The following is a 27,883-nucleotide window of genomic DNA, read 5'->3' on the forward strand; positions in this document are numbered from 1 at the left end:
TTACTTAAGTTATCAGCTTTCTTCTTCCTCTTGAATTTTCCTCATTTTTCAATGAGGATAGTATGATTTCTGGTACGATGCTCATCATGTTCTGCATAATGTCCATTTAAATTCTTTAAGAAACCAGGCCTTCTAGTCTTCTAGATTATGGTTTAAGAAATGATATTTATAATCTCAGTGTCTCACGATAATTTGCAAATCCTGACACTATTTAAAAAAAAAATGAATAAATTTGAGATGTACAAAAAAATTTATTTTTTTTAATATTGGATCTGACTTTTTTTTGACGAACACTATATCTAACATTTATTGTACATAAATAGTACTATGTGTTGTGTCCACGCATTTTACATGAGGAGGCATGCAAGATTGCTAGAGTGCCCACTTCTCAGCTTCGTTGGTCCTGCATTTGAACTTATGAACCAGGCAATGGTACTTCAATTGGTACTAGCACATGCCATGACTTGCATGCATTAGTAATTTATAGGATTTTAGAAGCTTTTGATAATGATTGCACAATGTTCTAAAGTTTCTAATAATTCATATGCATGCACTTTCTTTGCACCTTATTCTCTAATTGATTTGCTACTTATGGTGCTGATCAGGGAATTAATATATATATTGACACAAATTAAGCAGTGATGACAACATTTAATTTGAACAAATATAGATCGATTTGGAATAAATTAAATTAACGTTTATATATATGCAATATTAGAAAATTAATCCTTCCCAGAAATTAAATTAAATTTATATAATATAATATTAAAAAAAAATTAATTAATGGGCACCCGAAATGAAGAAACAAGTAGTAGTAGAGTAATTCTCATGCATGCACACCTTGATCATCATTCATTGTTATGTAAAGGTAGGGCTACTTTATAAAGAGAAAAGGAAAATCTTCCACAAACTTATAATAAATTAAAAAGCATATAATTTATCACTTTTGGCTTTTCTTTTTTTCTTTTTTTGTTTGTCATTATGCTAGCTGCTGTTGTTGGTATTAACACCTAACATTCTCATGATCATCTTTGAAAAGTATCGGCGCCGAAGATCAATATATATAAAGAGAACTAAGGGATCGACCATCATCACATAATTTGAAACTAGCTTTAGATTAATCACGTACAACTACTATATATATGCAAAAATTCATTTGAAATCTCCTTTATTGGCAATGCTAACACACCATTGATATTATATATAGAAACTTTCACACTTTGATAATAAAAAATATTGATCATATTTTCATTGTTTATATAAATGTAATGGGTTTCACAATAATGGCATGATGTGTTTAAACAACGATTTGTAAGTAACAAAGCTCGTATTATTCAAAAAGGTTGGAAATAGATCATTTTTTAATTGAGTACTGGTGTCTTTTTTTAATCTCATCACGAGAAGTGCTATAACCATAAAAGAATTATACAAAAATGAATTTATCCATCAATTAATGTGACCTGATTTTATACATGATTAGATCTATTTTATAATAAAAGTAATTTTATAATCTGACGTACTACGTCAAACCACATCAACTTATAAATTTATTTTCATATGATTCTTTTATAACCAAAGCGTGCATATGATCTGATCACAAAATAAGTCCTTATTATAATTAGTTGCTCACCACACTAGGGCATATATACTTTATTTACTTTTATTTTGTTCTTGTTTTACTTTGGTGAGCACGCCTATGAATTTGTTTTATGTCAGTTTTAAATCTTATGATGTTTTGACGGATAGATAAGTCTCTTTCGAACATCTTTAATGTTTTTTGAAATATTCTGAAGTACTCATGTTCAAGCATTTCACATTTCTTTGGTGCCGACTTGAATATATGTCTTCTCCAATAAGCATGTCTGTGCTTTCAAGTCTCAGATTCCTCAAGTGTCATGACGTTGTTTAGTGATCGTATATCTATTAACTTGGCAACTGGCTTTCGGATTAGCTAGGGCTAGCTCTTCCTTTATGGTCAAGCTATACTTTTAACACCCCGGCATGCATGCTGCAGTATCCATCTTTAGACCAAAGATTATCATTTTTCTTTCTCCATCATGGAGGAAAATAGTTATCACAATAATATTCAAGCCTGCCACTGCTAGCTAGCGAGCAGCTCTTGTCAATATTTGTCCGGTTGGGATCGATTGTGCTCTTGGTGTTGTCTTGTGGTGTATGTCTTAATTAGTTGGCTGTGTTTGGAAAGGAACAGTTTCACTACTATTAACAAATAGATTATCTGAAATCACCTTAGTATCCAAATATTATTGGCAGCAAAAGCAATATTTATGTTGTTACTTGTATTTTGATTGCTATAAAATCAAGTACTACTAGATCTACAGACAAATCTTATAAAAGCAAATTTATAAACTGACATATTTTGATATGATACAATAATATTATATCTTCTCTACAGTTAAGAGATCAGCTCTATAATCTGGCATACATACCAAATCAAATCATGTCAATCTGTAATTAATGAGTTTACTTATATGAAATTTCTCAATGAGTGAATTTTTTTCTTTTGCTAGATCCTGTATCTTTGTTGCTATATATGATGCAATTAATAGTAGTAGTACTTTTGGATATTCTTAATTAAAAAAGAAAAAGAAAAAAATTATCTTAACTTCTAAACAATTTCATAAGAAAATTTGCATCAAAATGTGATCTCCTCATTTGACATATATATATATATATATAGGTTTAATTATTTAGCCACCCTCGTAAATTTAAAGCTAGCTGCATGCATGCACTAACCATATATTAATTTTTAATCCGCCGCTGGGAAAATATTCATGATATATATTATACATATAGGAAGCTAATATATATTAATGTATATATTATATATATATATATATATATATATATATATATATGCCAATGTTTAAGGCTTCTATACATCTTGGAAGACATTAATAATTCCTCGAGCTTTGCTCCAGCAGTACGTAAGCATATACACTACTGTCACTGGAAATATTTAAGAATCATGATTACAAAAAATAGCCAAAAAAAGAGGCATAGAGTAGTGCTGATGGTGTTTAATTAGTGATAAACCTCCATCAATCGAAAGCCACTCCGCAGTACAAGAAAAATAGGAGGATATTGATACTTATTTTTGTGAAAATGATTTTTTTTATTAAAATGAATCTATTTTAATAAAAAATAATCATTTTTATAATAAATAAATATTAATAATTATTCATTTTTCTTGCAATACCTGGAGGTGATATACCTAACTAAGGCCAACATTAATTAAGTAGTATGAGTAATTTTATTTAAAAGTCTTTATATACACAATATATTATTTATGTGGTATAATTAATTTAGAAGATAAATTTTAAAATTTAAATTTTATAAATCAGATTATGTCATTGAGATAATACGTGACGTAAAGGCATTCATGAAGAACTATACACAATGCTTATCATCGATCTTATCCTATTATGAATGTTAGAAGGATGAAAATACTGTTTAATTTCTGTGTATATTATTTGGAGATCGTGAAAATAGGAAGATGATCATGATATCCAATCCTCTAGCCTTATCCTGCTTTGCAATAATGCCCAAGAGATGGGACTGGTTGAAACCGTAAACGTACAAGGACAAAAAAGGGGGGCCGTTGATAATTTGTTTGGTGCAAAGGAACAAAAATTGGGTTTGATCGTTGGTTTGAATTCAAATACGAGATGAGGTAGTTTTAAATAAAAAATAAAAATTAAATAAAATATTATTATAATATTATTTTTTAATATTATTATTATTATTCTAAAATTTGAAAAAATTAAATTATTTATTATATTTTATGTAAAAATTTAAAAAAATTATAATAATAAGATAAGATGAGATAAAATATTTTTCGAATCCCAATAATAGACTGTTTTTGTCTTATATAAATTAGCTAGCTATCATTGAGCTATATGGTATCGTCCCAATGCCATAAAGGTTCTCTAATTACTGATTAAGAATAGATCATGCATTAGCAGATTTTGACATAGATTATTATTAAATACAATCTTAGAGTATGTAAGTTATATACATTCGCTTTGAAAAAAAAAAAAGATCTCATAAAAAATAATAAGAATGCATAAGATTTACATATCTAAAATTATAAATATCATTTCTCTTTCATATATACATGCATGCTTATAAGAATGTTGTAATCTAGAAATTATGACTACATTTAAGAGAAAAAAAAAAAAAAAAAAAAAAAAAAGAAGGTAAAGAGAGTTGATCAAAAGCAAGAAGCCGAGGCCAATCGAATTCTTTTAATTAGGATTATTGCTTTAAAGTAATCAAAATGTATGTACTTTTGAGATAGGCAACATCATCTTTCCTTTCCTTTATAACTAGGCACTAGTACTGTCTCACCCAAGACAAGCTTCCACACGTCAAACGTCGTTACGTACACAGAGAGAGAGAGAGAGAGAGAGAGAGAGAGAGAGAGAGAGAGAGAGAGAGAGTTGCCATTGGAAATTAAAGGATTGGTGGAGAGACAAAGTTTCCACAGCTTGAGGTTTAGTACTCTTTAGGAAAAGAAAGCAGGAGGGAGGAGCTAGAAGGATGGGATTGAAACGGCTGTTGTTTTCCGTATATATGGAAGGCCACACCAACTTTTTAAAGCTCGCTCCTCTCATCTCTTTCGATCCGTTGCAAGTAAATTTTTACGTGGAAGTAAGGGACGCCTCGGATCTCCAACTCTATTAACAATCAATCTACATAAAACGGAATCATCTCTGATTTTGATTTCGTATTCGATTGATCATAGATGCATAAAGCACCAAACTTTGTGTTCATAAGAAAGAGAGACAATGTAGCCCTGGTTCGAAAACATACATATATATATATATATATATGTATATAGATGTATGCAGAAGATCATGACCAGTCAAAAAGAAGTCTTGGCCTGTGGCGTGAAAAAGGTTTAGAGTTTGTGAAGGAGATTCTTTGATTGGTATCTGCCTGGAAGAACGGGAAAAAAAAAAGGAGATTCCATGCTAGTGCCTTCTAATGATTATTTACTAGGCTCCCGGCAGTACGGTACATATAGATGCACATAGATCGGTAATGTTCGGTACAAGTTTCTAATAGACAAGCTCCAAATACATGTACTTAGGGCTGCAAACATGCTCGCATATACCCAATATATACTAGAGAAATGCTTTAGGTAAAAGATATCTATAAAAATAAATCTACAAACTAATATTGCTTCATATATATATATATATATATATATATATGATACGTTAGATTGTAAAGTGACATTGCAAAATAGATCTAACGCATAGCATATGAAATTATATCAATTTGTGAATTTGCGTTTGTAAAATTTATTTATGACGGTAACACTTCTCTTTATATTGCATTGATCATGAATACTATGCTCGACATATATACGCAAGCAGCTGGTCTTTAGAACAAAATCTAGAAATCATTGCAAGTGAAAAAAGTAAAGGAAAAGAGAAATGGAAAAGTAAGATCGATCCCACTAATTGTATTCTTTTTAGGGGTCATTAAGGCTTTAAATTATTCAAAATGTACATACTTTTGAAGGCAACGTAACTTTCCCTCCATTGCAAAAGGATTGCTAATGGGGACAATGTTTCCACAGCCCGAGCTTTTGCAGTCTTTAGGAAAAGAAAAGAGGCTGCAAGGACCGGACCCTTCTCTATAAAGGCACGAACTTTTTAAAGCTGATCCTTCTCTTACAAGTGAGTTTTACAGGAAAGCAAGGGACTTCTTGGATCTCCAACTCCCAATTATCAGTACTGTATAATTCAATCATCTCTCTCTCTCTCTCTCTCTCTCTCTCTCTCTCTCTCTCTCTCTCTCTCTCTCTCTCTCTCTCTCTCTCTCTCTCTCTCTCTGTGGTAAATAACAATAAACCTAATAAAATGGAACGAAAATATAGTAGTACTTCGTTGTTCTCACATTTGTTTTTTTTTTTAAATTGAACGATCAGAGGTGTAAAGGCAGGGATGAACCTAGAGCCAACCAACCATGGTTGGGGGCTGCAAATTTTAAAATCCCAAAATTTTAGTTTTTTTTTTCCTAAGCAAGCATTTCATAGATAAAGAAAAGAGTTACAAGATACAAGATTTAATGGGGTGGGAGAATCCCCAACAATCATCCCAAAACCAGCAAATATAACACAACTAAAATAATAATAATAAAAAAAAGAGGGCTATAGAGCCAAAAATTTGGCTCTCACCCATTTTCCACGAGGGGAAACCACTTGAAGCGGTTTTAATATAGTCTGATAGACAGACTATAAGACTATGGCTAGAAGTCGTAGTGAAATGTGTGCTGCATTTTCCTGGGCTAGACTAGTTGAAATAGACTTCCACGATCACTTTATCTTGATTCTTGGTTAGGGAAAATAGGAACATAAAAAAGTAGTAACTGGAAAATGAGTTGAATCATCGGCGAAGGACTATCATTGGCTGTGGAGGCGTGTAGCTCACGCACCACCGTTGGTAGTAAAGTAAAGGTTGGATCTAAGAGATCTGAGGCCGTTGACCCCGATGGCGCCTTGCATGGTGGCAACAGACCTCCCTTAGCGCAGCGATGTGTGAATCTCACTGGCGGTATGAACCACTATTTTAAAACTTTTCATAAGATAAATTTTATAAAAATTAATATCTGCACCCCATTTTGTACAGTTTGGCCCCCTACGCTGAAGTTTTTGCAGGATCCGCTCTTATATGAGGGTATGCTCTCCACAGCAGTTTACCAATAAAATGACTCTTAAAATTTTGGACAAGTGACAATATTCTACAATGTGGCATGTGCAAAGTATTGTTCCCACCTTGTAGATTGTCTGCTTGTATATATGCAGTTCCTAGTCTCATGAGATGATCATCAACAACGATGCAAAGAATTTCAAATCTCAATTCAAAACCAGAGGTGCAATATATATTCTGAATCATCAATGTAGAATATTTGCATATGACACAAGAAAGATGAAGTACAGAATGCGAAACTAATACTCTAAAATGTCCACCACAAAATATCACTTAATGATGGGTAACTATAGATCTATTATACATAGTCGTTTCAATTTCAGGCACAAATAGTTGTATATTCTTTGAAAACAAGCTCCTACATGCAGCAAACAGCAACAAAAAGCAAACAATTGTGGTGAATAAGTGAACATCAGTGCATGGCTGTTCAACTCGGCCACCAAGCAGATAAAACTCAACTAAATTTGGCTAAAGCCTGCATAGTTTCCTAGTCTAATAACATACAACAAGCACAATGAATAACACAACAATCAGAATGTGGAAATCCCTAAGCAAGAAACAAATACTAAGACCTGCGAACATAAACAGTCGCAAAACAAATTTCCATCGATGGTTTCTAGAGTTTACACGGTTGGATCCTTCCCAAACCTCATCATTGCATGTGTTACCAGCATTGAACCCCTGCGAGTCATTTCGACAAGTTGACCAACGAGTGGTAGTTTTGCTGTCTCCCTGCTCAAAAGAGGCTTCTTGTTCCACCTATACACATTATGCAGAACCTCATATGACTATCTGCCCAATATGAATAGTATAAATAACATTATTGAGAAATCAAAAGGACAACAGCTTAAATTATATTGAGAATTTACAAAGCAAATATGATGTTAATGGATAACAGGGGAAAATTCATTCAAAACACATATTTTACCACTCAATCAGATAGAATAATATCAGGGAAAAGAATTGGATGTAAAGAATAGTGTATACCAAAATACAGCTAAGGTAACGGGGAAGAAGTTTAGGGCATACCAATCTTCATGGCGAACAACTTTTCCATCTGCTAAATACAGCTTGATGAGTGATATCACATCTATGTCTTTCCCCAAGAACTTGTAGTGCTGCTTGTTGTCAATTAATATCTGGATTTGAAAAGAGATTCCAATCTCTGTACTCAAACAGAACATATTCAACTAGAAAAAAAAATAAAAAACAAAATTTGATGAGTGGTAAGTCAAAGTTCTAAACCTCTCGCTTTCCTGGTGAAATGAAATTTTCTTGAACACTATATTCCACAATTTTGGATTCACTAAAGACCTGGAAATCATGGGAAAGAATACACAAGTCTGTCAAAGAAGTAGACCATACCGAAGAATAAATCAACTACTTAAAGCAAAATAAGATTCAATTCAAAGTAAACTTCTAAGAAACATATCACCACGGATACATCTAAACAAGTTAAAACTTTAACTAGAACAAGTTATGTTCTCCAGGTATAAGGAAAGCAAGTCATGTACAATCAATGATGATCAATACTCTATTTTTCAGATATACTTCACAGTCATATATACATATCTATTTATGGATAAGTCCACATTCATATTTTACCACAAATAAAGTACAAATATATTTGTTTTTGCATATATATGCAAGCACTGGGGTCTCTACAGAGCACCATTTCAAATTCTAATCTGCTTGGATTACCAAACAATTTCATGCAATTGTATTATTATCATTGTATCGAACCAGCAGCTTCAGTAAACTTGCAATGCCTTTCGAGTACAATTGTAAATAATCTCAGCTATCATTGTTCCTGCATTTCGCATTTACATAATTGACATGATCGTAGGGCAGAGAGCCACTTCCATTTTTGACCATGAAATGGAAGTCCAGAGGAAAACAACAGTATGCTTAAATGAAACTAGTATATTGGTACAGTATGCTCTACAATTGTATAATTCCCTGCGGAAAAATTGCCTCAATTATCAGAAAAACTTTCTAAAATTGAACTTGGTGATTAAGTTGAAATTAGCCTCCAATACATGATGCTTGATGGGAAGCAAATTAATAACCAAAAAAGAAATAAAACAAAACCTTAGAAAGTGAATAGAAGGCTGATTTTATCTGCTGCACCCTGAACGATCAATAATACAAACGATGTAAGACAGTATTTCATAAAAGTAAATACCAAGTAAATCAAAGACACAAAGAAAAAAGACCAGGCTACTATGATAAGAATAAGAAGAAATTGATGAATCCATTAAAAGATACTAAAAAATGACTGGAAACAGAGTAAAAACTCATAGTGATTTGGTTGTCCCGGAAAGCATTTATCCCTTAGACATCATAGAAAACTAAGAGTTCTAAAATGTAGAAACGAAAAAAGTTGTAGACCCAATGAATCCACTTCTATGGACATGATCTTTTTTTAAGTAAAGTCCCCTAGATTGCGAAGAGTGAAAAGTGCTTTCACTGTCATGGTAATAGAAGCCCTCGTGTTGTAAAGAGAAATGAATGGACTTTTAAATTAAAAAAAAAAAAAAGATTTAGCTATTAGATTGGAACCCAGGTTTTTGAAGATATGAATTTGAAATAATATCAAGAATGTTTCTAGTGAAGCATTTTCTCAATTCCAGCAGAGACAATTCGCAAATGGACTAAAATTGCGAAGTTCACCAAAAAGTAGCTTCTTCAACCAATTAGGAAGTATACAAATAGAGTCCAAAAATGGATCACGAATATGGTTGTGATTGCAACACTAGAGATACAACCAAAACAGCAGAGGCACAACAATAATATATAGCTTTCAAAATCTCTAACAAAATGATATGTAGTCCCACCCAGCAGCAAAGACGTTTAAGACACTTTGAGTAAACCAGATTGAACACTAAGATTATATCTATTTAAGTGAATGTTAATAATAAGTATTCCCAAAAACTAAGGATCCTTATCATCCATCACCATTCCATGGCTTTCAGAAAACTTTCTAACTGTTAATAGGTCCACACGACGAAAACCTGAAGGCACCATATAACTTTACTTTCATGGAATATAATTTGTGAATTTTTCAGCTTGCGGAGTATCCACTCAATTCCAAAGTTTTGGGCATATATCACCGAGCTCATATTTGTCTTAAATATAGAATATGAAATATAAAAAAAACAATACCTACCCTTTAGCACACATGAGCGGATCCTCAAAAGAAGCATCTGGAGCATAAATTTCAAAGTCACGAGGTGTTGCACAAGATCCATATCTGAAACAATCACTCACAAAACTCGGATGAGAACTGTGCAATTACAAGTGATGAGTTTTGAAGCAAATAAGAATTACTTATCAACATCGAGGCATGGGAATCTATGAACTATAAACACCTTGGTATTTGAAAATATTGTTGCGTCTCTGGCTGTCCAAAATTCACACAAGACGATATTTAAGTGATTCATCAAATTGCCTAAGTCCACGAGCCTCTTTTATAGAATTTGTACGAGATTTACAAAAAACTCTACAAATTTCTATCTCTCTCTCACGTACTCTCTTTCTCTCTTGTTTCTCCCCCACTGCCTTTTCTGCAAATTTAAGCTCTCCTATTTATAGGAGAGCAGGCCACTTACGGTGCAGCAATCTGCTGCAGAAATTATGGGGTGGGTGCCTAATAAAACAAAGCACCGAACAGTGCATGTGCAGCAGACCACTTGGGTTGATTCAACAATCACCCCCTCCACCTAAGTGTGCCATACCAGGCTGCTTGCAAACTTATTCATTCTTTAAATAAATGCACATCTTTTTTTGATATGAGAGACTTCTGCTATCAAATGCATCTGCAGGTACGTCTTTAAATGGATGTCCAGATGCCTCTCCAAATGTGTCTTCAGATGCATCAGCATCATCTACATTCACGGAGCTTGCAAGAGATTTTCTTCAGATGAGATTTACAAGTGCTTAACTGCACAATCTCAACTCCCTATGATTCTTTTTTCACTTGAGTCCATAAATCCGCACTCATGTACATCTTGAGCAAACTGAGCTTCGCTTGAGCCACAACTGAGCGAACAATCTACCTGGTGCCTTTACAGCTTTCAAAACTAGGCTTCACAATCCTACAATCACACCAATCTCCAACTTGGAGACTAGTTCTCAACACGCTAGCCTCTATCTCCAGCATGATCCCTTATAATCTATACAATTTTACAGCTCACGTCTTCAAGTTAGAAGACTAACTAAAGTGATGCATAACTTTAGTTTATCATGTACAGTGCCCTTAATCAACACATCTATATATAGGGCAACACATCTCCCACTGCACTGGGAATCAATGATCTCGCATGGACCTTGACACATATCAGAGAACCTGTTGCTGAGGTCTCCATCTCTGGCCTGGGCGACTGACTCCACATCCTGCTGCTAACATATCTTATATTCAGTCGATGTGCCCATCTTGTGTGTAGTCTCTGCCAACTTCAACTTGCATAATCTCCATTCTTGCAAGATTTTTCTTCATACCTTAGTTCACTACCTTCATTCAGCAGGATATAGTTTAAGGTAGTAACCACCATGGAGGTCCGATCGTCTTGGTAGTTATGTGATCATCAACTTTAGGTGTAGATATCCCTGGAACATTTGACGTTTTGTTCCCATCTCTCACACCTTTGCTTCATGTCGTGGTCTAGGGAGATTTCTTCAAGTTTAGATGAGGAAAAATAAAACTGAGTTCCTTTAACTTCCTCATCTAATTCACACGACCATTACCACGAGCCAAGACCAATGAATCATTTGTGACCTTCCATGTCTTTTTGAGAAAACACTACTGAATGACTGCTGTCTTCAAGCTGTCTTTAACAGCATTGTGCACTGCAAGAAATGCAACGCCATGTATTTCTTCAGTCACCATATTCACATCATCACTCTCAATTTTCTCCTGATTTTAGCAGTCTCTTGTGGCCTGTCTTGTCACAATTTTTAGTTAGTCATTTTTTGTTTAGATCTTGACTTGCTTCTATCCTTACTATCAACATTCAGGACCAACAACTCGACATCTTGCCAGAATCTCTTCTGCGCACCTCCTCATCTAGGATAAGATCTCTTACATTAAGAAACTTCAATTTCGACTTCTTTTCAGAATTACTCATAGCCATTCTCATGACCTCCCAACTTTTTGACCACAACGTCAAATACTATTGGGCAACAATAGTACCTTCTGCCTTTTCTGAAATTGAATTGTTTCTTCATCTGTACTTTGTTATTTGCAACTGGTTTTTCAAAGAAAGCCACAATGAGATCCATTGCAGTTCTTCTCTTCATAACATTATGCTCCATGAATTATATGACTGCCAAAACCTGCTGACTTAATCAGCATCGTCCAATGATCTGAAATTTGCTCATCAAACTTCACGATCCCAACTAGCTTAAATCAAGCCCAAACAAACTAAATTCGGCAACATTGGACTCTAACTGACTGATATCAAGTCCAAAACCAATGAGTCTGGCACGACTCCAATTGGCTGTGATCAAGCCCTAAACAAATGAGTCCATCATGACTCTAACTGGCTGCGATCAAACCCAAAATAAATGAGTCCGTCATGACTCCGACTAGCTACGATCAAGCCTATAACTGATCTACAACTATGAACGGTTCAGATCGAAAGTACCGATGGCGAATCTCAACATTCCCACCGTACCGATCGTTGAAATGTACACAAGATGGGCACATTCGATCGTTGAATCTCAACATTCTTATCGTTGGAAAGCATTATTTGATCGTTGAAATCGGACTCCAAATGGCTTAAATCTAGCCCAACAAAGATCTAAAAGACGGACGGTCCAGATCATCTGGCACATGAGTTGCACGCGCGGCAGTGGCGTCTGTGGCGCATGTGGTACACGCGCTCCTACTGTTGGGCATGTGGGTGCGTGTCTGGCGCGTGAAGGACACACACAGAACACCTCTAGGGCGTGTGAGGGCGCATGAGGTGCGTGAGAGGCACGCTTCTTCAACCTCCGGGGCGCGTGGCGGCACGTGTCGGCGAGTGGGGGCGCATGGAGTGTGAGGTGCACTCGTCTTCAACCTCCAGATGCGCGTGGAGCAAGTGGATGCATGTGCCGATCTTCTATGGGCTCATGTGGACTCCTCCGACCTCCGTTTTCGATTCCGTTTGCGGCAACGTATTCGTTTCAATGCGAGGAACACCCTGGAGTTGTCAAAAATTGATTTCGATCAACTTGAATTTTCAAACAGCTCGAACCAGAGCTCTGATACCAATTGTTGCGTCTCCGGCCGTCCAAAATTCACACAAGACGATATTTAAGTGGTTCAGCAAATTGCTTATGTCCACTGGAGCCTCTTTTATAGAATTTGTACGAGATTTACAAAAAACTCTACAAATTTCTATCTCTCTCTCGCGTACTCTCTTTTTCTCTTGTTTCTCCCCCATTGCCTTTTCTGCACATTTTAGCTCTCCTATTTATAGGAGAGCAGGCCACTTACGGTGCAGCAATCTGCTGCAGAAATTATGGGGTGGGTGCCTAATAAAACAAAACACCGAACGGTGCACGTGCAGCGGCCACTTGGGTTGATTCAACAAATATGAGCTTCAATTTATCCTTGTACACCCCTAAAACTACCATAGATGCACAACACACACTTACGTGTTAGCAACATAACGTCCAAAGGACTTCATGAGTTGCTCCTCCAATAGTCCACATAACGTCCGTAACAGTCGGTTGTTCTTTTTCAGTTCCACTCAAAAGCTGTATTTAGGACTATATTCATTGCCAGAAAGTGGTGGTGGTTTATTTTGGGGGGGGGGAATGGGGGGGCTCGATTGTCTTGCTATCATGTTTCTAAATGTGTCCCTGTGCATATCTCACAGAGAGAGAGAGAGAGAGACTTACAGGTTTAGAATATGAGGGATGACATCGTTGTTAGAGTAGCTTTTCTTACTGTCATTGGAATCAAGTTTTCTGGGACTAAGTTCACATGATTCCTTGCAACCCAATTCGCTGAACTGATCCCTTTTGGCTTCACAGTCACACATCCCCCCAAAACAAATGAACAGTCAGAATCATATTTACAAGCAAAAAACCAGCATGTTTCATAACACGACAAACCCAAAATCTTGATCGAAGCAGAAACGAGCTGATTTAAAAATTAAAAAAAAAAAAAAAATAGGAAGAAAAACTGACCGTTACTCTAACGTACCTTGTGAGAGTTTGTCCATGGCGGACTCTGGGGATTCTTTTGCAGCCAAACAGGTCGTAATCTGATTGAGAAAACAATGAGAGAATGAAGCTTTCACGAGAGAGAAGGAAGCAGAAGACGAAGCAACGGCCAACGAAAGAGGAGGTCTCATGGCTTCATGTGGCGCGACGTGGCGGTTGCTACACCTTTTGGCACAATGGCATCAAATGTATTGAAATCAAACTCTCCTTAAGATATTGTCACAACTTGACGCTCTCAAGTAGTCTTTAAAATTTTTATAAATTTAAAATTTAATTACTTTTTAAAAAAAGAATACTCGAAACTTATAAATATCATTTCTAAAAATTAATATATATTATATTATATGAACCGGATCTTTTGGATAATTAAATGATTAAAACCCATTTCTGAAACTTTTAAATTCGAACAAAAATTTAATAATTCTTTTCTTTTAAATGAAAAAAATGGACTATAATGGATAAGTTATATAAATATTCACTCATTCGTTTATTTTATTTTCTTCGTCTCGCTAGCTATAAATTTGTACATCTATGGTTGTTTCATTTAATACATGTGAAATCATTAAGGTCTGAATTAGATAATGAGTTAAAATGAGATGAAACAGAAGTCAAAAATTGAATAAAATATTATTTTTACTTTATAATTTGAAAATATTAAATTATTTATTATATTTTACTTAAAATTTTAAAAAATTATAATGATTAGATAAGATGAGTCGAGTTTAGATAATTTTACTATTCAAACTAGACCTAGTTATTACGAGTACATATATCTTACATGTCACATATACGTTACATGACAGATATACGCGCATAACAAATGTAACGGATAATATATTAAGTAATCATTCATTTATTTATTATTTTTCAAATCTAATTTTATATATTAATAATACGATTATTAATGATATGAAATTACTATTTATCTCAAAATTAAATATGAGCTCTACTAGAATAAAGTGATTTTTTTATATTTTTTTTATAGTAGAGTCTGCTTTTTTTACAAAAACTCAACATGAGACTTGTATATTTAAAATTTGTTCAAATTACTTATCTTACAAAATTAACTACTTTCTCACTAATTTTTACTCAAAATCATTTGTACAAATCCCTAAAGAGTCTTTGTAAGTTTGTTGTCATAAATTAGTTTATGGAAAAAATAATAAATTTTTAATTTAAACTCTTTTATTACTATTTAAAAATAATAATTGAACTGAAAAAAGGCTATTGAATAACAGAGAAGCATCTTGTGTCTCTACTCATTACAGAGCCTTGACGGTTACAGCTGTATTGTATTTATATACAGTTGTGGAGTCCTAAACCTCTTGGCTTTCTTGGCCTTGCTTTCCTCTCCCACATTGAAATGGGAACCATGGCAGACTTCCCTCCAAACCTTGAGGATGGAGAACTCTGGCTACCCTCTGATGTTTTCCATGAAATCGTTTCTGCAACCATCAAGCCCGAAAGAAGCAACTCCCACCAAGCTTTTGTCAAGAATGCTGCTCTCGATCACGTTGCAATTCAGCGCAAAAGTTCTTCTGCAAGATCTTTGTCAGAAGCTGTGTCTAAATTTCAGGTCTTGCATGTCTTCCTTTCTGCTCTGTTTTCTAATTCAGTTGTCCAGTTCGCCCTCAAACCGTATGATTAATTGGCTACGCAGAATTTTTTATTTTTAATTTTGATAATTTCATTCGAGCTATAATTCCAACGATTTGCGATGGTTTGCATCTGTTTCTTGCTTGGTGTTTTTATTTCCCTTATGGGTCAGAAGCCATAATTAATGATGCATGTGAAGTAACATTCATGTGAGCTGGACCTTCGTTTCTGATTTTTCCAGATAAAACACCAGGCTTCTGGCAGTTTCCATGGTTCTAAGCCAAATGGCAATGGTGCAGCTGCTCGTGCAGTACCTGCTTTTGACCATGGCGCCTCTTGCGTCGTCGGTGGCTATTCACTGTTTCCTGGACGTATTCTCCTCTATAATCCGATCCCACCGACTCAACCTCAGGTGGATAATTCATTGCAACTCATTTCCCAGTTGCCTATTTATAGGCATGGCGTGTAAAATCCGTCATGGGTGTGATCTCTGCACTGAAAAGAAAAAAACTTACACAGTTGTCTTACAATAGGGTTTTGAGAAAGCCGGGAAGCAAAAATCTCGACGAGGGTCGTCGCTTATCTGCAGAGAGGAAGTGAAGAGCTTTGCAGGAAAATCTGGGGGAACTGGTGTCTTTTTACCCCGTTCCACAGATGCTTCTGAGGAACTTGAACAGGCTATGAACACTGGCGTTTTCCTTAATCATCATCATGCCTATCTAACCAGTGGCAAAACGAACAAGAGTAAGTTTATAAATTCCTTAATCTGATCATCATGTATGAATGCATCAGCTCTTCGAGGAGTTGCAAACTTAGATTGCTCTGCAACTAGAACGACAGAAATATATATCCTTTATAAATGTAGAGTTATTCTATTATTAAACCGGTACATTGAACACACCATTTACATAACTTAAATGATAGAAACAAAGATCTTATAGAAATGAAAAATTATTCTATTCTCAAGCTGGTACATAGAGCATACTATCCATGCGCATATAGATCTTATATAAATGAAGAATTATTATATTCTCAAGTTAGTATGTAGAGCACACAATTCACATCACTTAAATAGTAAGATTTGATTTATAAAATTTAAATTTTAACATTTATCTTCAAAATTAAATTATGTCATACAGAGACTTTACTATGTGTGCTCAATACTAATACACTGATTTAAGAATAGAATTTTTCATAAATGAATGTCGTTAGTTCTATTAGTGCGTTTACAAATTTATAAAGGCGTATATTTAATCTAAATACTTTGTTTCATTCGATATTACTAATGTTGTCATGTCCTTTTAGGTGGGAAGAAAGGGCAAGGCAATCGAAAGAAAAAGGTGGACGAAATAAAGGGAACTTTGGAAGAGCAAGAGGAGTCTCAAATTTCAAATGAGATTGGTTTGCCCCAAGAGTGGACATACTAGCTAATTATCTTCAAATTAAAAAAAAAAAATTAAAAAAGAAGATCGACCCTTCTTGTTTCAGAAGAATGGATCCCCCATTTGCAGCAAAATAAAATAAAAGAATGGAATAAATCGATATTACTATTTCTCAAGCCTTTTTAACTTCTAAATTTATTGTTATTGTTGCAGATGATCAAGGCAGGCACGCATAAACTAATTCCTGCCCATTCACGCATGCATGCACGCCTCTAAAATGGCACTTGACAAGGCCCCTCCCAGCCTGCCCACAACCTACATATATTTAGTCGATTTTGATGAAAGGTGGTTGTGTTTTTTAGCAAGATATGAGGCTAATTTCCGATGGTTTTTCTTGAATGAAAAAATTGGTATTTTGGGTGGGATAGGCAACCGACTTGGGCTATCTTGGAGACATTTGGTTAAGACCAATCTTGGATAACATGTTCTAAAGTCTAAACCCAACAGTATAGATCTTTTAAGATTTTAGCTTTGTGGGATCTACAAAAATTCATAAAATCTCATCTCAAACTTTGTTTTAAAAAATATTCAAATCTTTCTCACTTCTCAGCATCTAAACATCTATTAATCTCAATTGGAAAATACTCGTATGCCTCCTAGGTTAATTCCGTGGGTTTGATGAATTTGTGTGTATGTCTTTTTAAAATGTTTAAGAAATGTTAAAAAATACATAATTAACTAGGAGTCAAACTTAACGATAAGAACTGAACGACATAGTTGTATGAACCAATCTTAAGTAGATGCAGTTGGTTGGTGGGTCATAAATAAACAAGAATGTTTTTGTACGGGAAAGGATTATACCCCAAGTACCTCTCCATAAAAAAGTTGAGAAATACTTTTTGGAGTCGGTAGATGCAGTCGGTATGTAGTCGGTTGTAAAAAAGTGAATTAATACGGGACCTACATGAAAAAAAAATTATTTTTATAATTTTTTTTATTCATGTAGGTCTCCCTGAATATAAAAAAAAAAAAATTATAATTTTTTTTTATTTATTCCGTATAGCCAACTGCACGCCGACTGCATTTGCCGACTGTACATAGCAAAGCCCAAAAAAGTTGATGCAAATACCCTTTTATCTAAAATGAAAGGATTAACAAAATAAAGGAAAAAAACCATGGGCGAGTCACTTTTGTCTTTTTTACTAAAATTATGTTGCTTTTTTTAGAATAGTTTTTTTAAAGGAAAATGAGAAAAATTATTATTTTTAATATTTGAAAATAATCATCAAAATTGATAAAAAAAAAAAAAAGGGTTGCAAATAAAGTATTAATATGAAAAAATTATGTATTTTTTAAAAATCCATTCTTCACTTGAAGTGGAAATTCGTTAGACCATATCAACTCTGGCCTAAAAAGTAAACCTTATCACCACAATAAATGCATGTTTGAAATTGCGGTGGAAAATATAACTTATAACTTTAGAGCTTATATCTTTTAACTTAAATAACAAACTCTACTAAAAAGTCATTTACTGTTTTGTAATCATGTCTTTAAAGTATTTTTAAAATTAGTTATATTAATTTTTTTTAAATATACGGTTATCTGCAGGAGCTTTTTGATAAAAGCTTCAATTTAGTGCTTTCTTAAAAAATAGATTTTTAACTTTTTTAAGTGATTAAAGCATTTTTTATTTTTTATAAATTTACCAAACATATCATTTTTTCTTTAAAAGAACTTTTAAACAATTAAAAGTATTTTTTAAACTTTCAAATTCAATCGTTCTAAGTTATGGTTTAAATAAATGCTACTACTTCCTTCCTCTAATTCCTCGTATTCGAATACGAAGAGATAATATAGTATTATGATCATGTCTAATGTCTATATTTCGATATAAAAGTTATTTTCAATTGTTCTGTGCACTTTATTTAAAATAAGCAATATATATAATTTATATAATAAAATTATTTTTTTAAAGATTAATCTTATTTATTTTAAAAGAAATACGGAACACTTAGGACTCGTTTGGATTCAGAAAATTTTTCATCTCATACCATCTCATTATTATAATTTTTTTAAAATTTTTACATAAAATATAATAAATAATTTAATTTTTTCATATTTTAAAATAATAATAATATTAAAAAATAATATTTTATTAATATTTTATTCAACAATTTTCAACTTTCACAAATCTAAAAGAGTCCTAAGATATGACTTTATCTAACATTAATTAAAAAATAATAATGTTATATAAATATTATACAATTACTTTAAAAAATAAATTTATTATTAAAAAATTTATTTATTTATTTCTATAAATATTGTATTTACTCAGTGGAACCGCTCAACTTTCGCAAATATCAATTTTCCTTTTTTTAAAAAAACCAGAGTAGTGTAAAATGTAAATGCCAAACAGAGATAAGAATAATCGTACGGCGAAGAGCGGACGACACTGGTGACTGGACCGACGTTGTCAAGTGGGGGGACCTGAATCGAGGAAAATAGTACACCCTGTCGAATGAAACACGTAACATCTAAGTATCTACCGAAGAAATGTCATAAAGTAACGCAGCAGAGCTAAGGAAAGAAGAAGAAGAAGAAAAAGAAGAAGAAGATGGGGGTGGCTGTTGTAGGAATGGATTCTCTGAGCGAAAGAGCCGCTTTGATGAGAGAGTCGATGCAAAAGAGCCAGACCATCACCGATAAAGTTGTCTCCATCCTCGGCTCCTTTGATCACCGCCTCTCCGCCCTCGAGACCGCCATGCGTCCCACTCAGGTCCACTACTTCTCTCTCACCTCATCCTCATACTTAACGTTTGTTTTCATGGAAATTTACTCGAGGAAACGACCCACAAAATATTACAAACAAAAGAACTGCCCTTATATGCGGTTGGATCCAACCCTTTTCACTTCCCTTCTACTTTGGAAAACCGGGTAAAGAATGCGCAAGACCCGTGATTTTGTTTTCTTTCTCCGTTTTTCTCGGTTATCAAACACAGATCACGATGTTACTCTTAGAGCTATTTTGTGAGTCTGTCTCCTAACTGTTCGGTTTTTGGAAATATTTTGTGTTTACAGATTAGAACGCATTCTATTAGGAAAGCTCACGAGAATATCGACAAGACTTTGAAGGCTTCTGAGGTTTTACTGGCCCATTTCGACCTTTCTAGTCAGGTTGGTTTCTCATATTGTCTATATTTTACGTGCTTGTTTGCCTACTCTTCCTGTTATTTGTTCGATCATCCAGAATGTTTTATTTTTCTTGATCCTTTCCTCGCTCTAAATTTAGTTTGAGGGTTTGCTAACTTGAAGTTCGATTTCAGTTAGGCCGCGGTCTCCAATTTAAGAACAAATTGATCGAAATGTTTTTTTTTTTCCTTTTAATTTTTTGCCCCAGTAGTGAGATCTCTCATAAAAAACTCCTGTTAAGGCTGTTCTAACTTCTAAGTGCGGTTGAAATGCCCACCCACCGAATTTTCCATTTTTAGGAAATCACCAATTTGAAAACGCCCCAATGGAGGCCTACTAACCGGCCCTTGTCACTCAGTGAGGTCCAATGGTTTGTTGGCTTAAAAGTGAGACTGTGAAGTTACCGGTAGTTGAGATTGATAGAGGGATTGACGGAGAAATGTCCACCTCCAAGCAACGTCTTTTTGATCTAGAAATATTGGATTTTTCGTGGAGAGAGTAAAGGAAAATTGGGGGATGATGAGATTCAGAGATTGGCAACTAGGGTTGGGTACAGTCAACATCACTTTGATGCTGCTACTAGAGTTTATCAGGTTTTCAGACTCTGTTGCCATGTAGGCTTGTCCTTTGGCAGTGTTCTATCTTATCTGGAAATTCTATTTTGATAATATGGGGCTGGTAATGAAATGGATTTATATTAAAGGTGCTAATTAGAGGTATATGCATAAATGTTTCCTTGTATTGTACTTTTTATGTTTATGGCTGTTGATATAATTATCATGTAAATAAATAGGCAGAGAGGAAAATACTTAGAGGACCACATGAGGACTTGGAGGGTTATCTAAAAGCAATCGATCAACTAAGAGCCAACATTCAATTCTTTAGCAGCAAAAAAGGCTTTAAAAGTAATGATGAAGTGCTCAACAATGCAAACAGTCTACTTGCTAAGGCTATTGCAAAGCTAGAAGATGAGTTCAAGCAGCTACTATCATCTTACAGGTTTTTATTCTCATTTTCATTGATGCTTTTGCATGCGCACTTAAGTCTTCTGCGGGGGTATTGTATATTATTTTTCTCCTATAATCTGCTGATCAAAAGAAAATTATTTTTCTCCTATAACGAACTGATGTCTTGATGTCACTGTCAGATAATTTAACATTTCCAGTTCTACTCATTAAAAAAAAAAAAAAAAAAAAAACATCATTAATTCTTCTCCCTGAAGGTGAGTTTTTTATTTATTTTAATCAGTAGACAAAATTTTATTGATAATAGGGAGAGGCAATGTCCTTGACAGTGACATCTATGATCTGAATTTTAATTTTTAAATTTTAAAGGAAACTCACTATTGATTGTTCCATTTTAATTTTGCAGCTAACATGAATCATCTTTAGGGCATCATCATTATCATTTCAAGGTTATTGAATGCATATGTGGAGTATGGTTTGTTAATAACATTTGTTGTTCTTTTATGGTGTCTGTTACTGGCTTTGCTTCTATAGATAAAAATATGTATTTGAAGGTCAGTAAGCAACAATTGAGTTGGAGTGCATATTATCTACTTCCCAAATTACGAATTGTTCATTCTGTTAATGACTTATCCTCCCCCTCCCCCCAATCTTTTTGCACTTCCTTGGGTGTATTCTGAGTTTGTAATTGCCCAATCTGTGTATAAATGGTCATAAAAAAATTGTTTTTGATTGAAAATATGTATTTGCTAACAATGATCTTGGCATAGGATACCTGTTTGTGTCATCAATAACTGATGCAGGTTATTTGGGCGTGCTTTAACCTCCAGTTATATTATTTACTTCTATTATTTTTGGGGTGGTTTTGGAAACTTCAGTAAACCTGTGGAGCCTGATCGTCTTTTCGACGGCCTACCAAACTCATTAAGACCATCTTCAGAATCTCCTGGGCATCAGCGTGACTCTAGTGACAGGAATCCTTCCGATAACCATTCTGAGCACCGGAGGAGTAACTTAGAAGATGCTGTATACACTCCTCCAACCCTTATACCTCCACGGATCCTGCCGCTGCTGCATGATTTGGCAAAGCAGATGGTTCAAGCTGGCCACCAACATAAGGTGCTCGAAGTTTATAGGTAAGAAGTTCCAGCTCTAGCCCACGGGTGTTATGCATCATTTTTCTTTGTGAAATTATCTCATCACACTGTCTTCATGTGAAGAGATATATCCAACTCTAGCCCACAGGTATTATGCATTCCATGTCTTTCTTTGTGCATTCATCTCGTCACACTGTCTTCGTGAGAAGAGATATAGCAATCCATTTTAATTCTTGATGCTTAGGTTGCGTAATTGCAGCCTTTTTACCCTTAAATAACCCACTCTGTGTTTTCACTATTATGTGACATGTGTTTAATATTCTTAAGCTGTAATTCAAAATTAATTAATATAAACCAAACACTCCCCTGTCAATAACTGGTGCGTGGTGCACCAGTAATGCATTGCAGAATTTACCACATAATCTTTCAGGAAAGGATAAAAAAGTTTTAGTGGGATTGAATTGGCAAGCTTCAAGGCATGTTAAGAAACCACATTATCCGTTTTACCTGTCTTTGGTATCTCCGCAAAGCTTCTTAAGTATTGACCTTCATGTTCAGAAACTAGCTAATAAAATAATATGAAATCCAATAAAGGAAACATAAAAAATTGCACCATATGTTGTTCCTTGGTCCTCCATTGACATTATTCTATTAATACATTTCAGTAAGTAATTATGTCATTAATTTTAAAGCTAGCCAACAAATTTTTGGGGTTACGATCTTCTTCCAATGCATTTGGATTATTTGTTGGAAAAGTTTGGATATATGATTAAAAATGGTATGCATATATGATTAAAAATAGTATGCATTGTCATTCTCTCATTGATCTGGTCAATTGTCATATGCATCTCAGGATACATACCTGTTTATGCAGACATTTACTTATATACATGTATATAAACAGCATAAATACATAACATATAATTATGTGCATGTATATAACTTTTTGGAGTTTAAATATCAGATTTTTGACAAAGATTCCACAATTTTATTTGGCTTAGGGATACCCGTTCTTCAGTTTTGGAAGAAAGTCTTGAAAAATTGGGAGTTGAAAAGCTTAACAAAGATGATGTACAGAAGATGCAATGGGAAGTCTTAGAGGCCAAAATTGGGAACTGGATTCACTTCATGCGTATTGCTGTAAGTATTTGTCTGGAATTTGAGTCAATTTTGCACATCCCTTGTCCTGAATTTATGATAATGCTTGAACAGGTCAAACTGCTCTTTGCTGGAGAGAGGATAGTTTGTGAGCAAATATTTGAAGGCTTTGACTCTCTTACAGATCAGTGTTATTCTGTAGTTACTTCAAGTAGTGTTTCGGTACTACTTAGTTTTGGTGATGCAATTGCAAGAAGCAAGAGATCCCCAGAGAAGTTGTTTGTACTTTTGGACATGTATGAAATAATGCGGGAGCTTCAGTCTGAGGTATCATTAGTACTACCCTTTACCGAGCAAAAAAATGTTAGCACTAGTCATCCACAATGGCATGAACTAGGTTTTCATTTTGATTTAAGCGGCAGTCTGAAACTTTGAGGGATCTTCTTGGTCCTTTTTCCCCATTGTTAAAAAAGAAGTCGCCATATATCATTTGGTCACTAATGATGTACCCCCCTCCGCCTTTCCTTCCAATCTGTCGACGTTCTATACGATGGAAACATATTCAAAGGATCTGCTTATAATGTAGTGCTTATTGATTGTGTAAAATTATGACAATTATAATTATATTTTTTATTATTAAATTGATGATAGAAAATGGATGGTTTTTGAGGGGTAGGAGAAGAAGATTACTTTTTTGGGTAGCCACATTCTCAGCTTGATTTATTCTTTGGCGATGTATATGAATATTGCACAAATCTCTGTTTTAGGAGGTTCTTATGCTAATTAGCACTTACCCTTTCAACTAATTCATATCTCAATGGTGCTACCTTATTGAGTGAAGAACTAAATTTATTCACAGATTGAGATGAAATTCAAAGGTAAAGCTTGCAGTGAAACAAGAGAAGCCGCCTTTGGTTTGACAAAACGGCTTGCGCAGACAGCTCAGGAGACTTTCGGGGATTTTGAAGAAGCTGTTGAAAAGGATGCAACTAAAACTGCTGTATCGGATGGAACTGTCCATCCTTTGACAAGTTATGTAATCAACTATGTAAAGTTCTTGTTTGAGTAAGTTCAGCTAACCCTGGAGCAGAGTAAACTAGAGTTTCATAAATTGTATGTTTTAGTTGTTGATGATCGAGTTATTGAAAGATATGTGTGGTACATGTGTACCTGGGCTATGCCTTTTCATAATAAAATTGTTCATGACCTATTATAAAAAAGATATTTGTCGTACATGATGTTAATTGCGATTTCTGTGGATGGAATGCAAGTAACAATTGTGTTATAAATTATTTTTAACTAAATTGTTAAGGCTGAGTTTTATGATCTCATCATTGGCTTTCATGGCATTAGACCAAATCATGTAGCTCTGTTTCTCCTCTCTCTCTTGTACTTGTATGTTGTACATTGATGACATGTCAACCTGGAGGAACTGAGTTTTTATCAATAGACCATCAAAGAATCCACACATATAGCATTGGCACATATTAATCAGATTTGATCTTAATACTGTATGTCAAAAGTTATTTAAATGTGTTGTCTTTCCGAGATTTGTTTGTTTTCTTAGTATTTCTTTACTCTTTAGTTGCAGTTTACTCTTTTGGCTGATTTAACTCTACAGTTATCTCATGATTGACTTGAAGATTTTGCCCAACATTTTTACAGCTACCAGTCAACCTTGAAGCAGCTTTTTCAAGAATTTGACAACAAAGATGGAACACAGTTGGCATCTGTAACAATGAGAATAATGCAGGCTCTTCAAAACAATTTGGATGGAAAATCTAAGCAGTATAAAGATCCTGCTTTGACCCACTTGTTTCTCATGAATAATATTCACTATATGGTCCGATCTGTACGCAGGTATGTCATGTATATTCATCTTATCAGAGTTCTTTTATAGATTTTCAAGCCTTCCTTGTGTGTGCATGCTGGTTTTGTCGGCGTTTGTCTTCAGGTCAGAAGCCAAGGATTTGTTAGGGGATGATTGGGTGCAAAGACACAGGAGGATTGTGCAACAGCATGCAAATCTATACAAAAGGAATGCGTGGGCGAAGGTAGTGTTCTACACTATTGAACCAAACCACATCATCTGCAGTATTTACCAATATGTAGCTTTGGCTGACGTTGCTGGATTTGTTTTTAGAAACATAATTTTATCTGGATATAGGAACGGGGTTTTTTCTTGCTGACTGTTAGCGCTTTCTTTATTTGTAGATTCTTCAGTGCCTCTCCATTCCAGGCCTAGCCTCATCCGGGAGTGGAAGTTCGATGGGTGTTGATGGAGGAAATAGTAGTGGAGTTTCAAGAGCATTAGTCAAGGATAGGTCAATGAGAAGTTACATCCTTATGGAAGTTCCATTACAGTATTTTTGTCCATAATATTTGAACTAATAGGAAAACCGTGTTATGTTAACAGGGCCAAGATATTCAATACGCAATTTGAGGAACTTCATCAAAAGCAATCTCAGTGGACAGTACCTGACACCGAGTTGCGAGAATCTCTGAGACTTGCAGTTGCAGAAGTCTTGTTGCCTGCCTACAGATCTTTTGTAAAACGTCACGGGTGTGTTTTCTCACATCACGGTGAAATTTGCAGTCTTTTTGTAATTTAACATCCATGCAAGCAAATGTGGTTGTCTGTGCTGAGTCTTTCACGGTGTGTTTATCACAAAATCAACAAGGAAAAATCTATTTGTCATCCTCACACTTCACACACCACACTTATTTTAATTTTTTTTTCATTTTTTCTATAATAAATATGTAGTGTGTGGATGATAAATAAAATAATTTAATTAGTTTAATAAGAATAAAATAAAATAAAAAATAAAAAAAATAAAAAATAATATTTTAATATATAAAGTGTGTGGTGTAGGATGATGTATAGCATTTCTCAATCAACAATGAGATCGATTTTATAGATTTTATTAATGAGGAAGTGACAGTGATACGCATGAATATTGTGATTCTTCACAATAATTAAAATATTCATATTTAAAATGTTAGAAAAGCTTATTGTAAGAGCTACAGATAACCCAAGGTACTGATGCCAAAACTAAGTAAAATGCATTGATTCTTCCATTGGATCTCTAACATTGACATTGCATCATACCTTCTTGTTTACATGTGGTTTGTGATGTGTTACAGGCCTCTCGTCGAGAATGGAAGGAACCCTCAAAGGTACATCAAGTACTCGGCAGATGATCTTGAACGAATGTTGGGTGAATTTTTTGAGGGAAAGAACTTGAGTGAATCCAGGCGGTAGATTTGAACTCTTATCTCTCTGGATTTGATAATGCAAAGATGATATATGGCTGATCATTGACCTTCAGTATGGTGGGGGTATGCATCACTCTCCTTTTTCAGGGAGTCACTGATGTAGTTCTGAATAGCTTCCTTTAGTGGTGAGTTATGTGGTGGACATGAGGTGGTCACTTGTATTTCCTGGCCTAAATGATGTAGCTTCATGTGGTACGTTATGTCGTGGACATTCTTTTATTATAAAATAGATCTGAGGTCTCGCATCGAGTTATATCAGTTTGTAAGTTTGCTAATGTAAAATTTTTCTTCGGAGACGAACCATTCTCTTATAATAAATGCATTTCTTGTGTAAAATAATGTAACAGGGTAGCATGTACCTACAAGAAACACGGAACAAGCATATACGTGTTCAATAAAAGAGATTCTTTTTTTTTTAAAGATGAAATAAATCATCTTCCAAGATGAAAAGAATATTTTATTAGCTATTTTTTTTTCAATATAACATTTAGAGTAATGGTTGAGACAATTTTAAGATATGCAAGTTTTATAGACTTTATTTTTAAAAAATAGATCTATTATTAAAAAAATAATTTTTTCACGTGAATTTTGGATGTATATATATTTTTAAAATGAAACAAAATTTAAACAACTTAACAGTGTTAATATCATTTTCATTATTTAGCAAGCTAGTTTTAATGGATGATCAATACAGATAAAACAAAAGATTTACTCAAAATACAGAAAAAGAATTTTGAAAATTATTGATTAATAGTAAAATTTGAAAATATTTTATGGAGCCTCTAAGTCGGACTTAAATAGTTGTAAAATTCAAAATTATGATAATTTAATCTAAATTATTGTATGTGAAATAAATACATAAATAAATAAGAATCATACCAAAATTTTGACCAAAATCGAAATTATAATTAATTCCAAAACTTGAAACTAAATATTTACTAATAAGGAAAAAATAAGTATAAATATATGATTTGAGAAAAAATAACTAATATTGCCCTTAGTTTAAGAAGATATTAAACTTTTCTTTCCGTAATTTTACAGATTCATCTTTTTAAAATAGTATTTCAATACAATCAATATAGAATCTGGATCTAGATAACTCATATCAATTTAGATTTGTATAACATATTTATTTATTTTATTAGGAAAATGTTAGTATGACTCTTAAATGTACTCGCTCATATATTTTTTAATTTTTTTAATAATGTTTGAAAAATATTATAAAAAAAAATATTTACACTAATGTGGATATTTGAAAATGTAATGCATCCTCTCAGTATCCATCTTATCGTACGTTGAAATGGAAATTTCCAAAGAAACAG

General features: G+C 34.1%; 3 protein-coding genes across 6 annotated transcripts; 2 read left to right on the forward strand and 1 right to left on the reverse strand.

Annotated features, from left to right (window-relative positions):
* Positions 1-6,996: 6,996 nt before the first annotated feature.
* LOC122295193 lies at positions 6,997-14,175 on the reverse strand. 3 transcript variants are annotated; one of them, XM_043104303.1, is made up of 7 exons: positions 13,939-14,172; positions 13,632-13,758; positions 9,913-9,996; positions 8,835-8,874; positions 7,989-8,057; positions 7,773-7,882; positions 6,997-7,502 (listed from the first exon to the last, which is right to left on the reverse strand). In XM_043104303.1, the coding sequence occupies exons 1-7, from the start codon at positions 14,087-14,089 to the stop codon at positions 7,367-7,369; spliced, it is 717 nt and encodes a 238-aa protein (XP_042960237.1). In that variant the 5' UTR covers positions 14,090-14,172; the 3' UTR covers positions 6,997-7,366. The 3 variants fall into 3 exon arrangements, with proteins under 3 accessions (XP_042960237.1, XP_042960238.1, XP_042960239.1); XM_043104305.1 differs by having other exon boundaries at positions 7,391-7,535; positions 13,939-14,174; XM_043104304.1 differs by lacking the exon at positions 9,913-9,996 and having other exon boundaries at positions 13,939-14,175.
* A 1,065-nt stretch (positions 14,176-15,240) lies between these two features.
* On the forward strand, positions 15,241-17,727 carry LOC122294031. Of its 2 annotated transcripts, XM_043102500.1 has the most exons (5): positions 15,241-15,534; positions 15,796-15,966; positions 16,088-16,298; positions 16,860-16,955; positions 17,150-17,727. In XM_043102500.1, the coding sequence occupies exons 1-5, from the start codon at positions 15,322-15,324 to the stop codon at positions 17,170-17,172; spliced, it is 714 nt and encodes a 237-aa protein (XP_042958434.1). In that variant the 5' UTR covers positions 15,241-15,321; the 3' UTR covers positions 17,173-17,727. The 2 variants fall into 2 exon arrangements, with proteins under 2 accessions (XP_042958434.1, XP_042958433.1); XM_043102499.1 differs by lacking the exon at positions 17,150-17,727 and having other exon boundaries at positions 15,242-15,534; positions 16,860-17,115.
* Positions 17,728-19,427: 1,700 nt separating this feature from the next.
* On the forward strand, positions 19,428-26,897 carry LOC122294612 (exocyst complex component EXO70A1-like). Its single transcript, XM_043103503.1, has 12 exons — positions 19,428-19,712; positions 20,015-20,110; positions 20,919-21,124; positions 21,969-22,226; positions 23,189-23,327; positions 23,400-23,612; positions 24,145-24,350; positions 24,951-25,145; positions 25,240-25,339; positions 25,500-25,609; positions 25,702-25,848; positions 26,430-26,897. The coding sequence occupies exons 1-12, from the start codon at positions 19,551-19,553 to the stop codon at positions 26,545-26,547; spliced, it is 1,950 nt and encodes a 649-aa protein (XP_042959437.1). The 5' UTR covers positions 19,428-19,550; the 3' UTR covers positions 26,548-26,897.
* Positions 26,898-27,883: the final 986 nt, after the last annotated feature.

This window comes from Carya illinoinensis, chromosome 14 (genome assembly GCF_018687715.1).
Source record: "Carya illinoinensis cultivar Pawnee chromosome 14, C.illinoinensisPawnee_v1, whole genome shotgun sequence".
Classification (NCBI taxonomy): Eukaryota; Viridiplantae; Streptophyta; class Magnoliopsida; order Fagales; family Juglandaceae; genus Carya; species Carya illinoinensis.

Excerpts from the sequence above, each read along its gene's own strand:
- LOC122295193 (XM_043104303.1), bottom strand. The coding sequence starts at position 14,089 with ATGAGACCTCCTCTTTCGTTGGCCGTTGCTTCGTCTTCTGCTTCCTTC. Across the intron at positions 8,875-9,912 it reads CCGCTCATGTGTGCTAAAGG|GGTGCAGCAGATAAAATCAG; the intron begins GTAGGTATTGTT and ends TTGATCGTTCAG. Across the intron at positions 7,883-7,988 it reads TTTCACCAGGAAAGCGAGAG|ATATTAATTGACAACAAGCA; the intron begins GTTTAGAACTTT and ends TTTCAAATCCAG.
- LOC122294031 (XM_043102499.1), top strand. The coding sequence starts at position 15,322 with ATGGGAACCATGGCAGACTTCCCTCCAAACCTTGAGGATGGAGAACTC. Across the intron at positions 15,535-15,795 it reads AAGCTGTGTCTAAATTTCAG|ATAAAACACCAGGCTTCTGG; the intron begins GTCTTGCATGTC and ends TGATTTTTCCAG. Across the intron at positions 15,967-16,087 it reads TCCCACCGACTCAACCTCAG|GGTTTTGAGAAAGCCGGGAA; the intron begins GTGGATAATTCA and ends GTCTTACAATAG.
- LOC122294612 (XM_043103503.1), top strand. The coding sequence starts at position 19,551 with ATGGGGGTGGCTGTTGTAGGAATGGATTCTCTGAGCGAAAGAGCCGCT. Across the intron at positions 20,111-20,918 it reads ATTTCGACCTTTCTAGTCAG|GCAGAGAGGAAAATACTTAG; the intron begins GTTGGTTTCTCA and ends GTAAATAAATAG. Across the intron at positions 23,328-23,399 it reads TTCACTTCATGCGTATTGCT|GTCAAACTGCTCTTTGCTGG; the intron begins GTAAGTATTTGT and ends ATGCTTGAACAG.